This window comes from Eurypyga helias, unplaced genomic scaffold (assembly GCF_000690775.1).
Source record: "Eurypyga helias isolate BGI_N326 unplaced genomic scaffold, ASM69077v1 scaffold29459, whole genome shotgun sequence".
Lineage (NCBI taxonomy): Eukaryota > Metazoa > Chordata > Aves > Eurypygiformes > Eurypygidae > Eurypyga > Eurypyga helias.
Window position 1 is genome coordinate 43,941 of NW_010272198.1, and position 15,583 is coordinate 59,523.

At 47.0% G+C, this 15,583-nt stretch overlaps 1 protein-coding gene across 1 annotated transcript; it reads right to left on the reverse strand.

Moving 5' to 3' along the window:
- Positions 1–6,974: 6,974 nt before the first annotated feature.
- Positions 6,975–15,407, reverse strand: SMNDC1 (survival motor neuron domain containing 1). The gene is made up of 5 exons (XM_010159058.1): positions 15,288–15,407; positions 11,258–11,400; positions 9,245–9,406; positions 8,071–8,224; positions 6,975–7,368 (listed from the first exon to the last, which is right to left on the reverse strand). Exons 1-5 carry the CDS (start codon positions 15,405–15,407, stop codon positions 7,231–7,233), a joined length of 717 nt encoding a protein of 238 aa, XP_010157360.1. The 3' UTR covers positions 6,975–7,230.
- Between the last annotated feature and the right edge of the window lie 176 nt (positions 15,408–15,583).

Here is a 15,583-nt window from a genome sequence, read left to right on the forward strand (position 1 = left end):
AACACTAGTCCCTTTGAAGTCAGTGAAATCCGCTTGTTTGTGTGGGACCTGGATCTAGACCTTAGTGATGAAACACTTTGTTTTGCATTTATTTGTTTGGAAGAGGATACTAGAGACTCATCCCTCTCTCTCTGTCATGAGATCTGAGAAATGTCTGAATTTCTTGTGTTGCATTCAGGTTGAACAACCTAGTTTAGGCCCTTCTGAAGAGCTTTTCTGGTCCTAAAAGGACCGTGTCCTACAGTTTATCACAATCCACTGCTGTCACAATGTACTAGGAAATCTAAGGAGGCTTAAGTAGCCTCGGAATAACCATGGCGAGAGTGATGAAGGTCTTGTTCTGTGCCCAGAGAGAGAGGGGCAGCGAAGAGAGATGTTCGGGAGAGAACACTCAGCTCAGCTTTCTGTTGGACATCATTTAAAAATCAGGTACCTCTGAGGCGTGGCTAAAGCCAGAGGTACACCCTTGTAACCTACCAGCACACGGCGGGCTGTGACCCCAGCAGCAGAGCTCCCGGCAGACGCGTGCTCGCGCGCGACGGGCCGGGGACAGAAAGAAACCAGCACGTAGCAGAGGTGATAGGCCAGAGTCGTCACGCCCAGATACTGAGCCACTACGACCTTTTTATTTGAAGAGATTTTTTGATAAACATTTGTAAATGTGTCGGGAGGGAAAACACCCCAAGTCTGATACGTCTTTTTAGAGCTTGTCTGTACGAAACCCTAGGTGTCTTTTCTATGAATCTGTGCCGTGAGAAGATCTCTGTTTTGATGAAGCACTTGACCCAGTGAAACGCAAAGATGCTTTTTGCCGTGCGCACGCGGATGTGAAGGCTGTGCTAGCTGGAAGAGACCAGGTTTGGTGGGGGTTTCTTCAGTTTTCTTTTTAGAATCATTCCCTTTGCTGACTTTACCAGTTCCAGTCCAGTAGTTAACCTAGTTAAGCTCAGCACGTCTCTCGTGTTAATGTAACGTTCCGACTGCACGTCCTGTTCCCAAGGGCCTTGCCATCTTACCTGTGCAGGAGCTATTAAGAGCTATTACAGCGAATGTTTTCTAATTTTCTCAGAGACGAGCATTCTAACCTGCACTTTGAAGGCTTTGCTTTTTTTTTTAATTTTTTTGTCTTTTTAATGGCCAGGATTATTTTGTTTTCCAAGTTTTAAAAACCTTAATAGAGTCCTCACCTATGGCATTGTTTGAAACTTTGTATATCCTTAAGTAATTTAACTACCCCTCGTTACTAAGGAAGAAAAAAAAGAGGAAAAAAATGCTTTATAAAATTCATAACTTATTGCTGATTTGAATGGGTTGTTAATTTCAGTCCTTTAGATTTTATTTTATTGTTTTAAGTAGGGTTGGGCAAAAAGAGATAAAATAAAAAAAAATAAAGACAACCATATTTAGCAGTGCAGTGGAATTGTGTTTAAATGTTAGCATATGGTCCCCATTAAAGTAGCACTTTAACGCCATTAAACATTTCTGTATCTGAAACGAGTCGTCGTCTTCCATCTTGGTCATTCGTGTTGCTTCAGCTGACTCTTTGTTTTCCTCGTGCCCCTTGATCCTGTGATGGGAAGATCCCGAGCGAGTCAGCCGTGGACTTCTGCATTCGGATAAGTTGCCTGTGTTTAAATATTCTGACGCTTCCCCCCTCTCCTCCAAACGTGTCGTCCCTGTCGGAAACACAACTCGCGCTTGAGCAGAGAAATGATCTTTCTGTGGCTGTAAGGAACGATTTCTGTTTGCTTTGGGTTTTTTAACTGAATTTCCTTACTGAGGTTGGAGCAGGCTGCTGCTGTTAAATCTGTTTTCGCGTGTGTGTAATCCAGCGGCTCGGCACATCTGTTCCCTCTTCCTTCGGGGAGGCGACCTGGTGGGAGTCTGCCACAGGCTGAACTGAGCTCTAGGTTAGCAACTGGGGCCTGAGGGTTTGCAGAGAAGAAATGCTGCTTGGATTTATGTTGGGGGTCCGTGTAATCTCTCGGTGACACAAGGTTTGGGACAATCTTTGGAGTGGTGAAAAGTGGGAAACCTTAGCTCTAGCAAGGCCTTACGGGTTTATTCATGATTATTCTCCTTGCAGGTGTTGACCGCGGGCAGCCCTGGTGCTGAGCAGGCGAATGCCAGTGGGATTGATTTATTTATGACCCTTTTCCTGTCCCAACACCTCCTCCTTCTGTTATTCCTGTCTGAAACATCAACATCAGAAGGATATAGACCAGTGGGAGCGAGTCCAGAGGAGGCCACGGAGATGCTCTGAGGACTGGAGCCCCTCTGCTATGGGGACAGGCTGAGAGAGTTGGGCTTGTTCAGCCTGGAGAAGAGAAGGCTCCGGGGAGACCTTATAGCACCTTCCAGTGCCTGAAGGGGCTACAAGGAAGCTGGGGGGGACTTTTTACAAGGGCCTGTAGTGACAGGACAAGGGGTAACGGGTTTAAATTGAAAGTGGGGAGTTTTAGATTAGATATCAGGAAGAAATTCTTCCCAGAGAGGGTGGTGAGGCACTGGAACAGGTTGCCCAAAGAAGCTGTGGATGCCCCATCCCTGGAAGTGTTCAAGGCCAGGCTGGATGAGGCTTTGAGCAACCTGGTCTAGTGGAAGGTGTCCCTGCCCATGGCAGGGGGGTTGGAACTGGATGGGCTTTAAGGTCCCTTCCAACCCAAACCGTTCTGTGAGTCTAAGAAAACTCTTACCCTTTAAAGCTGAGATGGTCCCTCACACTACTGAGCTCTAAGAGATCCAATAGAGCAACTCAAATCCTCTGGTTTTCCCCAGAAAAGTGCTCCCAGAAGCTGTCTGTTTTGTCCAACTCTACTGCAAGAGAAGGTAATTGTTTTCATTCACCCTGAAAGATAATGACGCTGGAAGCATGTTGCTCTTTGGGTTCCCAACTTCAGTATTTTTTGATGCACAAGTGTGTGGGATTTGTGCTTGTTCTGAGGCCTCGTTTTACTCCCCTGCAAATAGAGAGTGAAGTGAAGCGCTTCACTCCCAGTCCCCTCTGTGGCCCTGGTGTCTGCCCACCACACGCACTCCGGTTTCATCCAGGATAACACTCTTAATTGGGGTGTGGAATCACGTTTTCCTTTCATCTCTGAGAAATTGTGCGAGGTTTTTTGTGGTTTGCATCTTGGGGGCTGTTGTTTTCCTGCTTTATCTTTGTGTTTGGAGAGTGGCAGGCATCCTGCATCTATTCTCTGCTCAGTTTTACAAGAATAAGGTGCCTTTCCATGTAAACCCCAAACCGGTTGCGCTCCCAGGAAACCTGTACCCAGAAAAGTGCTCCCAGAAGCTGTCTGTTTTGTCCGAACTCTACTGCAAGAGAAGGTAATTGTTTTCATTCACCCTGAAAGATAATGACGCTGGAAGCATGTTGCTCTTTGGGTTCCCAACTTCAGTATTTTTTGATGCACAAGTGTGTGGGATTTGTGCTTGTTCTGAGGCCTCGTTTTACTCCCCTGCAAATAGAGAGTGAAGCGCTTCACTCCCAGTCCCCTCTGTGGCCCTGGTGTCTGCCCACCACACGCACTCCGGTTTCATCCAGGATAACACTCTTAATTGGGGTGTGGAATCACGTTTTCCTTTCATCTCTGAGAAATTGTGCGAGGTTTTTTGTGGTTTGCATCTTGGGGGCTGTTGTTTTCCTGCTTTATCTTTGTGTTTGGAGAGTGGCAGGCATCCTGCATCTATTCTCTGCTCAGTTTTACAAGAATAAGGTGCCTTTCCATGTAAACCCCAAACCGGTTGCGCTCCCAGGAAACCTGTAGGCCGATAGGAAGGGGGTCAGCTGCACAGATCTGTCTTGTGGTTGTGTCTTCCGGTTGGTTATTTCTGGCCCCGGAGCTCCAGCCTCCTGCTCCTCCGCCCTCCTGTACCTGCCGCTCCCTGCCCCTTGGCTGTGTTGGTCCTGTTGAAGGGGATGTAACCGTTGGCTTCAGCGGAAGTGCGATCCGTCGTCTGCGCTGCGTGGAGATGGGAGTCCTGAGGGGTTTTTTGCACCCTCCCCCCTCAGGATCATGAGGTTTCTTGCTGCCTGTTTTCTTGGCACCAGCCGTACACCGTTGGGAAGAGAAACTGGGGTCCCTTCTGGAGGATGATGGTGACACCCGGGACTTTGTCCTGAGGTTAGGGAGGTGGTGATGTTAGTCATGAAGCCCATAAATAATGGAATCAAGTCCAGTGTGTTTTCCTGAGGCTTTTCCCTGTGGACAGATTCTCTGGTGAGGGATAAATTCTGTAACCGTGTAGTGGGTGAAACTCCTTTGCCTCTGTGACAGTCTCTGAATTGTCCCGTGGGCCCTCGGGAAGAGGAGCATGTCCCCCTTCCTCTCCCTTCACCTGGCTGCCCAGAGTATCTGGAAAACACTGATGCGCTGTTAGAGCAGCTGGAAACGGGCCGAGAGACCCGAGGGATGCTTGGGAGAACAAACACGGGAGAGGAGGCTTTTACGAGGGACCGTGTCCCGTGCAGCGCCCCGCTCCGAGAGGAACACGTCTGCGCGCTCTGCCACGTTCCTTTTCTGTGAAGTCTCTAGCGCAGGGAGTTGCAGGTTTTGCTTGACTGTTCGCTTTGCTAACTTTTCCAGCCGGATGTCAGCGTTTCTAGGGACTGTCCGCGTGGTAGCAGGCTGTGCCAGCGCTGGGGTAGGTACTTACGCTGCCGAGAGGCCTAGAAGTGGGTGCGGAGGGGAGTTCTCAGCCTCCCGCTGTCTTCCTGCTCGGACAACTGGGCGACGCAGTTGAACCCAAACCACGTTCAGCCACGCATTTCGGGTCACTTGGGTGTTTGTAACCCAAGGAAGCCTGTGTGTGTTTTGGCGGTCAGCAGTGTTGCTTAACTCGCGATTTACTTCACTCCCCGAGTTTCTCAAGCAGCGTTCCGCAGCCGGGCTCCCCCCGAGCTGGCACCCGCTGCGGCCGAGGGCACAGCCCCAGAAGAGCCGAGGGCTGTGTGGCCAAGGTGGCGGTTTTGGTGGCAGTTTACTTTAAACGAGTTGTCCTCTAGTTGTTCCCACCTCCATGGAGCAGAACTCCAGCCTCGGCGGTGCCACCGGTTCCAGGTAAGGCGTTCAAGGAAAACGTGTGCCAAAGGGTTCTTCCAGCGGCGTTTCTCTGCAGTGCTGATGGAAGGGTGTTTCTCCTACGCGAGGATGTACTGGTTTTGCTCAGGGTTTTTGGGAAGGCTCAGTGAAAGGGGAGCAGCCAGCGTTAACCTGGGCTGGAGCGTCCCCGGCTGCGAGGGCGCATCCCCCACCCCGACAGGCCCGTTGCTGCATTTGTTATAGCCCAAGCTCGGCAACCCCGAGTGGGCGTTGGGTGCTGCTTAAGTCTTTCTCCAAAGCCTTTAGAAAGGTTGATTTGGCGGAGTTACGGAAAGGCTCATGCAGCTTCCTGAGAAAGTTCTGCCATGCTGAGGGTGTTTCTCTCCTCCACCTGTTCTGCTCCTTTTGGATAGCAGAAGTGAGAGCATTGCCCTGTCCCAGCCGGCTGTGAGACAACAGCCACCCCTCCTCGGCCGTCAGTATTGGTGTCCCTGACCTCTGCCCTGTCCCTGCAAACGCCCTTTCTCCAGAGCGGCGAGGTCTTCCATCCTGTCACCCACTTGGAGTTTGTCCCAGCCAGGGAACTCCTGCTGCCGGTGTCCAAGTGCTTCTGCCTGGCTTGAGCAACCCGTTCTGCCCAGCAGAGCCCGTACCTCCCGCTCTCCTGATCAGCTCCTGCCCCCCCCCAAACAGACTGGCACTGTCAGCTCGGTCCAGCAGATTTTAAACACTTTATTTAATAAAAGTTAAACATACAAAACTGAAATTAACACACTTTTTGTAAAAATCACCTTCTCCCATGATAGGGAGAACCTTTTTCTAGGTGTGGATTCTGAGCTACCAGTTGCAGAGTTTAGCTCGAGTTGTGACTCAAATAACCGACGGCCGTTTCCACCAATCAGTGCCTCAGCGACCGCTGGCGTGACCTGATCTAGTCAACAAATTACAAAATGAGCTACGTTAACATAATATACAGGGAAAAAATAGCCGGGGCTGACAGACAAGAAACACCCTTTGCTTAGTTCCAAGGTGCTCTTGTCCCTTAACTCGGCCCTAGATTTTACAAAAATAATATCTACACTGTGTACAGGGCTACCCACGAACTCCGGTGAACACGTTACGGACCGAGACGGCACCGCTACCGCGAGAGACAAGTAACAGAGGGGAACGAACGGCACAGGAAGTACGAGAAAGCCAGAGCTTCTGCACAGGGTTTCCTAAGACAGAAGGGGCGCAGCAGCACCGCCACGCAGCTGCGGGGACGGCGGGTGGCGTAAGGACAGGCTCACCTTCGCTCCAGGCGGGCTGCTGCAGATCCGCCGGAGCGGTGGAAGCAGCCGTGGGGTGGCACGGCCTGGGACCGTATCGTCATGTCCAGCGGAGGGGAGAGGATGGCCTCTTCCTGCAGCACCACCTCTGCCTGAGCCCTGGGGAGGGTGGGTGTTTCTAAGCACAGTTCTCTGCTCGGAAATTACAGGCTAAAGCCCTTGTCCTGTGGTTTTCTGGTTACACTTTAATAACCTTTCAACAACCTATTACAGTTTGGTGAGTATTTAAAAAAACCCAATAGTCTCCTCTGCTTAGCTCCAGTGCAGGAAACTCAGACTGGAATTACTGTCGGATTTATGGTTTCCAGGAGCAAAGAACCCGTCAGCCCTGCTCTACCCTCAGCCGCAGCTGTACGACTCCATCCGCAGCGGAGTCGTTCTGCAGCGGAGTCGTGCCGAACTTCCGCGACGCGTATGCTACGGTGGAGTTTGGCGCTCTCCCCCGGACCTGCAGCAGCGCTGCGACTGCAGAAAGGAGGGAGGCTGTTACGGTGCTATTTTCATACCACTCCTTTTCTTAAAAGGAAGGTAAAAACCACCCCAACGTTCACTACCAGGATGAGTGGAAGATTCTGAAGATCAAAGCTGCAGATAACGACTTTCAGAGTCACAGGGAACAGCAGTTCGTGAAAGCAGGTACCTGCAGAACGAACTCTAACGCAACTACAGAAGGTTTAATGATTAGGGGGCTCAAATCAATAGCTGGAGACTTAAGGCTTGTATCAGCTGAAGCCAAAGTGATGGTGACAAACGGACTACTTGCTGTGTGCCAACAAATAATTTACTTTTAGAAAAATATAATGATAAAAAGAGAAGTGTAAAGCCCTGCAGAGATGAAGTTCCACCTTTTTCCCCCGTTACTGAGGCATCAAATGCCTGACGTTGTATTTAGAGGTATCTTGATACTGTGTCATAGGTTTGTCTGCGATTCCACACGTTCCGACTCCGACCTTGCCAGTTACGCTCTCGGGGGAAGCAAAAATACTCCTCTTGACCTGGAAGTGAAACAGAAAACACCATTTCTGAATAATTACCAACTTGCTCTTAAAAAAAAAAAACCGAACCCAAGCAAATGTTACTTTTTGAAGTGTTTCGCTATCCTCAGCTTCCTGGGCTGCAGCCAGGCACACTTTCGCAAGGCCAGCTCAGCCGGGACACGTCGGCGGGTGAGGCAGCAGGGCTGGGGACTGCGGCGCCGATGCAATCATGGTACTGGGGACCCTGGGTCAGGCCAACAGCAAATGAAGTTCCCCTTCAATGACCTCTAAGAATTGTTCATGAGGAAGACTGAGGTCAAGCCACAATGAAATGAGGCTTTAAGAATGTCCTTGCTGCCTTTTTTGCCTGCTATTCCAGGACAACTACACCGTGCTGTGTCTGTTGGGTCGTTAACATGGCAAGGAGTCAGGTTTGGGGGTTCAGACAGGCCCTTGAGGTCTGAGCTTCCACAGACATGAGCTGGGAACTGACAGCTGCCCACTACTCCAAGCTGAGGGCCAGCCCAGCCCCTCCGAAGCAGCGCTCCAGCAGAATCCCCCAGTACAGCCAGGCCTTCTAAGCACGCAGGATACAAACCGCACTCTGCAGAACCCCAGAGATGAACCCCCTTTGAAAAACTGCTTCCTCCTCCCTCCTGCAGCACCACACAGAAGTCCGTGCCCTGTCGTTACTTGCCTACTGACAAAAATCACACCAACCTGTCCTTTTTTGTTTTTAGAATAGGCTCTGTTGTTGAACTGTTGCCACTTGACTTTCTGGTCCTCTCGTTCCTGTTCGAGTTCTTTAATTCTCTGAGCTTTTTTCAAAGCTTTCTTCTTCTTGTACTCTCGTTGCTGGGCTATCATCTCTTTTCTGGAGAGAAGGAAAAAAGGCATTTTATATTTGTGCTTTTCCTCATAAGAAACTAAAACCCCTGTAAGACAGAGATGCAGAACAGTTTTTCCATAAGTGAATGACCAAACCAAGCTGGTAAGTATTCTCAGCTCCTAGGAAAAAACAGTCTTCCCATGCACAAGCATCACACGGCTGGTTACGTATCTGGGCCTAAGAACAGCCACCACCACCTGATTACGGCCATGCCAAACGCAGCGGCCCATGGGATGGTGTGCGATTCCCTTCTGGAACTGCAGGTGTACCTATCGGCACTGCCACGTTTGAAAGACGGCTTGGAAAAGGGAAACAGGCCATTCGAGTGGAAACTTGGAGGTCTGCAGGACTCTCGTGCCACCAAGAATTGGCCCGGGATGGAGGGGAAAGAGCAAAGGTAAGTTACTCCAGTAAAGGTAAGGGAGTCGATGTATGCCACAACGCAGCGCCCCTCAGAATGATCCCTTAGGGATGGGATCGTCACCTGTAACAAACCCTGAAACTGTACCACCTTATGTCCCCCCCCCAAAACGTTCTGAAGGGCTGAAAACACCCTTCTGCGTTAGGCACAGCAGGACACAGCATAGAGACACCTCCCCAGTGATGGGACACCACAGCTACCCCAACACACGGACGGGCCCGCAGCACAAGTCCTTCGTGCGTAAGTAGGCGCTGCGGTGACCAGGCCACAGCTGAGCAGGGCCTGCGCTAACCTGGGCCGACACCTGCCGGTGCTCTGCTCTCGGGGAGTCAGCGCTGGCTGTTCAGCTGCTGCTTGCACACTCGGAGTCAGTCTGTCACGGCATCTGCCCCAGACGGCCACGATAATCTACCAAACATTACACACTACGCTGATTCTAGATCCTTTTTCAAGCAAAACAGTGACAATATTAGAGATGTAAAATTTCAAACAAAGATGCTATTTCATTAACCAATTTTTCTAGCTGGAGGGAGGCAGGGGGAACAACGGAGCAGCTTTCAGACTTACACCCGTGCGTTACTTACTTGGACATGGGTTTGTTGCCACTGTCCTCTTTTGCTTTTCTCCCCTCTTCCACAGGCTTGAGGTTGAACAGAGGTGTGACTTCAGCATTGCCGTAGCCCGCAAACGTGATCGCGGCCGTTCCATTCTCCTCGTCTATTTCTTCAATCTCAGCTTCATAACACCTGTAAAGATATCATGGCTGTAAGCATGTGAGTAAAGCTTTAATACTCAGCCCGTCAACACCTACACTGTCAGCCAGCTAACGGCGTTAAGTGAAAAATTTACAAATACCAGCCTTCATTTTCAGGGACAACACACCAGAGACTATTTTCTTAAGGGCAAAGGGACACAAGTACAAAGGCCAGAATCTGCTGTATCTGACCTTTAGCAGCAAGAAGCAATGGCCTCGCAGTTACCAAGACTAATGATTAATGTGGGGCCGATCTGATCAGATATCCTGATCTGGTCCCAGTTCTGGAAGGTCATGGGGTCAGGGAAAAAAAAAAAGCCAACCCTGTGTTCACACAAGACAGCGTTCACCGATCTCGCTGGGGAGTTTTGGAAAATGTCAGCTCACAAGGGCAAAGCTTTGGTTCAATTCTTTTTCACACGGATAAAAATGAAGAAAAACCTGAAGCTTTCAAACTATTCCCCCTTCGACACTTACAAAGTGAAGTTTTCCTATTGATTTCAAACAGTAATTTTGAAATTTTAGCAGAAACCAGTCTATCTCCTATGTGTATGAAACATTTTGCTCAACCAAACTGATCTCTTAATGGGAAAGAGGAAACAGACAAGTGACATTTCCAAAAGTACTTAAAATTGAGTCTAAATTCAGAGCAAAAGGACCCTCTGAAGCAAACAGAGGAATAAAATTAGAAGTTTCATAGGCAATATTCCATTTTAAATTTACTAAATCAATTTCGTGTGTGATTTTAGTGGGCCAGCAACATCCTGAGTTGAGCTAGACACATGGAAACCAAAACTGCAGGAGGTAAACAGTATTAATCCCTGGCTAGCTCTTCATGGAACACTGGTCACTTAAGAAATGTAGCAACGGAAGCAAGGGGTTAAAAAAAAAAAAAGCAATGCAATTTAGTCCAATAAGATCCACTTCAGTGGACACTGGCACATTCTTCCCCAAGCTCTGACCCTCTAACCCAGTGATCAGAGCAAGAGGAACGACCCGATGGTGACCTCAGACAGTAAGATTCAATTTTTAAGTTCTTACACAAAAGCATTTTACTCATAAATAATCTGTGGCAGAAAAGCTGTTCACTTTTAGGTTTGTTTTCTACCTAAGACATCAACAGCTATACCCGTCTCTGTGTGGTTACAACGTTGTTAACAGAACCACGTCCGCTGAACAACAGAGCTTCTCTCTAAATGGCAATGAGCAGGGTATTAGTCCTGCAGAAACAGGAATTTTAAAAAAGCTGCAGCAGTTACAAGTTTTTGCAGTAGAGACAGTAATTTCAGAATGTTAGTTTCAAAGATTATGAAGTCAGAATGAACTGCCTGGGTTCCCAGAACTTCACAAGCCAATGTAATGGCAACTAAATCCAAAAGGTCGATGAATTCCATAGTTACAATACACAGCTCGTTATTTCATAGCCAGCATTTCCAGTTAAAGTATAATTTCCAATTAGAGGCACAGACAGAGCTACAGCAAGGATTTTTCTTGATAGCAGTGAGCTACACATACACAAACGCGATGACAAGTTAGGAATTATACATCATGAAACCTTTAGGGAAGCCTGCTCCCACTGGTCGGTTCCTGGGGGTCTCCCATTCGTTACAGCAGCGAATGGCATTTACCAAAGCTACCCTGCTCTAACGAGGTCAGTGAAATAGGGGCATGTCTCTGCTTTTTATCTAGAATACTGACGGTTCGTAATGAGTGCACGAGAACACCTACTACCCCATCTACCTCCCTTTTGCTTTTAGCCACCCTCAGAGCAGTTCAAACTGAATGAAAGTCTCTTACCATTGAACTACTTCATGTAACTGTTAGAGAAGTTTTCTACACTTACTGTCCATCCTCACTCCATATCGCCATACATCTATCTCCGACCTTCCAGGAGTGACTGGGCAGAGCAGAAGCAGAACTGTCAGAACTTGCAAGAGTTTCTGAAGGTTGTGTTGAAAGGAGATCTTTGGTTAATTCTATAACTTCCTATAAAAGACAAAAAACCCACAAAGAATAATATTTCAAACTCGGTCACCATGCATACTTTTGTCCCAAGCTTACTGGTTTGGTTTTTTTGAAGTTACTGTATTAAATTCACAGCTGATGTAAAGTGGACTAAGTCTGATTTGGTCTTTCAATCATTTAATTAAGCTCACTCATCGCCATTGATAAAGAGATGTATGGTCTTCACTGTATTGCAGTAAAGTTGTCCCTCTACAGGCACTGAGGTGCTTGCTGGAGAACAACTCCCTTAAGTCATTTTTGATGTAAGGGGTTATTTTTTCTCTAAATTCCTTGACATTAAGATTTCAGGTCAGGCCTTGCCTTGCTAATCCAAGAAGACAACTAACAAAATAACTTTTTTTTTTTTCAGTTCCTTTATCCATCCACAGACAGGAGCATGCAAAAGCCCCTTCCAACGTGCTGTCAAAGTCATATTCTTACTCTGCACGATCAAGACCACCAGTTTTCACTGGTGTTAAAGGCAAAGGAGCCAGCACCAAAAAGGCTATTTAAACTTTCTGCGTGAGCCAAAGCAGCCATGCTGTCCTTAAACAAGAAAAATTCTTCAGCTGAGCATCTCGGCATGAACCACTGTCAGTCTCCTAATGATCAGTTAAGTATTTAAATTAGGGGAGAGTCTTGGATAAACCATGTTCAACTGAGGCTCCATGGAGCCTGAACTGTCCTCCCGGTTTCACAGCCTAGTTCAGCTTTGGGTGTGCAAACACTAGCTCAGTAAAAAGTGGTAAAAAAGGTTGTTCTCCATTCCTCAAGAACCTAAAGGCTCATAAGCAGTTCCCAAATAAGAAGTTCACACGACGTAAACATTTGTGTGTTTTTATCTGACATGCAAAATGGCACGAATGGCCTAGCAGGTTGTTTCTGTTGAAGTTGTTAATGTCTGAATTTCCAACGCCTTTTTAACAGGAGTTCTGTTCTTTGTTGTAGAGGAGCTGCTAGGTCATAATCTAGTCTCTAATGGATAGAGAGCAGCCCTGAGGATAAGGACTTGGGGGTACTGGTACATGAAAAGCTGAACAAAAGCCAGTGTGCGCTGGCAGCCCAGAAAACCAACCGTATCCTGGGCTGGAGCACCTCTCCTATGATGAAAGGCTGAGCGCGTTGGGCTTGTTCAGCCTGGAGAAGAGAAGGCTCTGGGGAGACCTTATTGCAGCCTTCCAGTGCCTGAAGGGGCTACAAGGAAGCTGGGGGGGACTTTTTACAAGGGCCTGTAGTGACAGGACAAGGGGTAACGGGTTTAAATTGAAAGCGGGGAGATTTAGACTAGGTATCAGGAAGTTCTTCACAGAGAGGATGGTGAGGCACTGGAACAGGTTGCCCAGAGAAGCTGTGGATGCCCCATCCTTGGAAGTGTTCAAGGCCAGGCTGGATGAGGCTTTGAGCAACCTGGTCTAGTGCAAGATGTCCCTGCCCATGGCAGGGGGGTTGGAACTAGATGATCTTTAAGGTCTCTTCCAACCTAAACACTCTATAATTCATTCTACGTGATTCATAAATAAGAGCAGGAGCAAGCACAATTAGTAGTGACCGTAAATGCAGAAATACGCTTGCAACTAGTTGTATCTACTCTGGTCTCTGTTTTCTGTAACACTACAGCTGAATCAGAACACATGTTAATTACCACGTTACCTGATTTGAGAGTGCTCCACAGAACACACAGCATTAGCCTGATTTTCCCCTCCCAGATGCAAAATCCCAAACTATTCCTCAACATGCAGACAGCTGTATTCTGCAAATCCAGGAGTCTGAAGTAGGTATCTTGTCTCAGCAGGTCAAATACATCACCCACACACTACCTGAAGGCAAGCGGTGCAACTACCAGTAGCATCAAACTGCTGACTTGCCACATCCGTAGATGGCTTTGTAGAAGTCCAATGTCAGTAGTTTCAGACAAATCTACTGAGGATTGTTTGTATTTGATAAAGTCATTTACACACGTGGCTACCAGCAATGGTTTGGTAGAAGTCTTCATCCGCCACCCACACATCACAGCGATAAGCACACACGGTAGATTAACTGCAACCCAGGAGACCGTTCTAAAGCAGCCTTTAAGGGAATAGCTCATTCGGAGATTTCTGAGCACAGTGAGTTAGCCTACCACAGCAGCCCAGTACAGCCAAATGGGTTGCGCAACATGGCTTGCTGCCACATCCCTGTGACGTGAAGGTGTGACCCCCAGAGGAGACTACTGAGAGCTTGCCAAGATTGTTCCTGGTCTTTAAAAAGCCAGATCTACGCTCCAAGCACACAACACCCACAGACATCATCTCCAATTACAGGTGACAACAGCTGCCATCGATTCTACTTGACACAAAAGGTAAGCTTGGTCCTCGGGCACACAGACACTGTCCTAGAAGTGCTTCAGTGAAACAAGAAGCGAAAAGCAAAGTATTTCTAAGAAATTCTTGTAATACTTGTTTCAATCTTGTTATTCAGGAATACGCCGAGCATACCAAATGCAGCACTGCACCACTATTTATGACAGAAAAAAACGTTTCAACTGCATTGTAACAACCTTTCTGAAGGAGTTTGAAAGCTGTTTAGTTGGGACCCTGAAGCATCAAACCCATTTTTACCACTGTTACGTTGGCATATTTTAAGTCTGCAAAACATGATGTTATTTTCAAGGTGGAACATACGGATAGCAAACCTTTTGGGGACGAAAATGTAAAGATCTTCCCCATTCTGTGCAGAAAGCTTTTAATAAAAAGTTTGCAAGCTGTCCTTTCACATCAATGATCTCTGCGTATCAAAGCCGAGGTCGTGTTGGTATCGGAAATATCATCCCATGTGGGTTTTGCTGTGCATTTTAAAAATATAAATATATACATATGCTTTTAGCAGTGTACAGCGAAGGGCATTAAGATGATCTATAAAGTGCCTTGTGGGCACACAGCCTTTATCATTTGAAAGGAATTCTGAAGATCACTGATTTGAGGCACTACTCTATTTTGGTTGCAGCATCATTTTTATTGCTGTTATTTCCATTAGAAGTGGTTGCTGAATCTTGTACTGCGTAGTTTTATATATTTTTAGATCTGATGGCTAAAGCAATCCACAGCAGAAAAGAAGCAGCATCTTGCACTCTCATGACAAATTTTAACAGTACTGCTGGGTTTTTTTTTTATGTGTCAAACTGTCTTTATATGCACACGACTCTAAAAGACCACTTATCAACTTAAAATTCAGCTGGTTGTCTTCCTGTCACTAAACAATACCCTAAGGACCAGAAATGTTTTTTAGCTTTTAGGAATGCAGTATGCTCGGAAACGTTTAAAAAAACTGCAGGTGACAAATGCAGAACAAAACTCTCTTCTTTTCTTACATAAAAACCTCACCACGATCAAGGCTGAGGTGTACAAGGAATGCAGAACTACACTGTAAAGCTTTTACCATTGCAAATGCATGCAATGGATAAACGGGTCCTTGATCAAATGATGTGACAACTCAAAAGTAAGCAGAAGGGCACAGTGTTAAGCCCAACGACCAGGCTTCAGCAGAGTAAAAGCAACAAAGAATAATGACTCTCTGAGAAATGTTTTAAAAAAATACAGAGGTAGCAAAGGCCACACTGGCATACCTTTCATTATTCTTCAACTAAAGTTTTTAGCAGAAGAACTTGCTATATATAAATCAGTACATCTTGTTACTAATCCACAAGATAGGTTTAAAACAGGCCACACTTTGGGTTTTTTCAAACCAACTTTACCATAACTGTATCAAATTATGCAAAAAGAAAGTAATAAATCCACTGAGCATTATTTTTGTTGCAATGCAAACATTTAGGAAGGGTGAAACACCTGCTAAATACCCTAAAGTTTCAGCTACTTGTACTGTCAAGTTCTCACCTGTAAGTCTTTCTTCAGTTTCAGTAAATCTTCGTTTTCTGCATTCCCAGATAAGGCAGCCTCAACTTGCTGAAGCTGGGCTTTGTAGCTAGCTAACTGCTTAGCAAGGTCTTCTGACATCTGCAAGAAACATACGCACAGAACACATCAAAACAACAGGCTCGATGCTTTATTTCTAAAAAAGAACACCAGCCCGTGTGCGTGCACAGGGAAAAGGCGTAACTTACAGCACGTAACCAGCGGGGTCTTGAGGCAGCCTCGAAACCACCCGCATCTTAATGAAACTTTCCCCCTCT

Coding starts and splice junctions, on each gene's coding strand:
- SMNDC1 (XM_010159058.1), bottom strand. CDS start 15,407: ATGTCAGAAGACCTTGCTAAGCAGTTAGCTAGCTACAAAGCCCAGCTT. Junction 11,401..15,287: donor AACTGAAGAAAGACTTACAG/GTGAGAACTTGA, acceptor TGTCTTTTATAG/GAAGTTATAGAATTAACCAA. Junction 7,369..8,070: donor CTAAAAACAAAAAAGGACAG/GTTGGTGTGATT, acceptor TTTCACTTCCAG/GTCAAGAGGAGTATTTTTGC.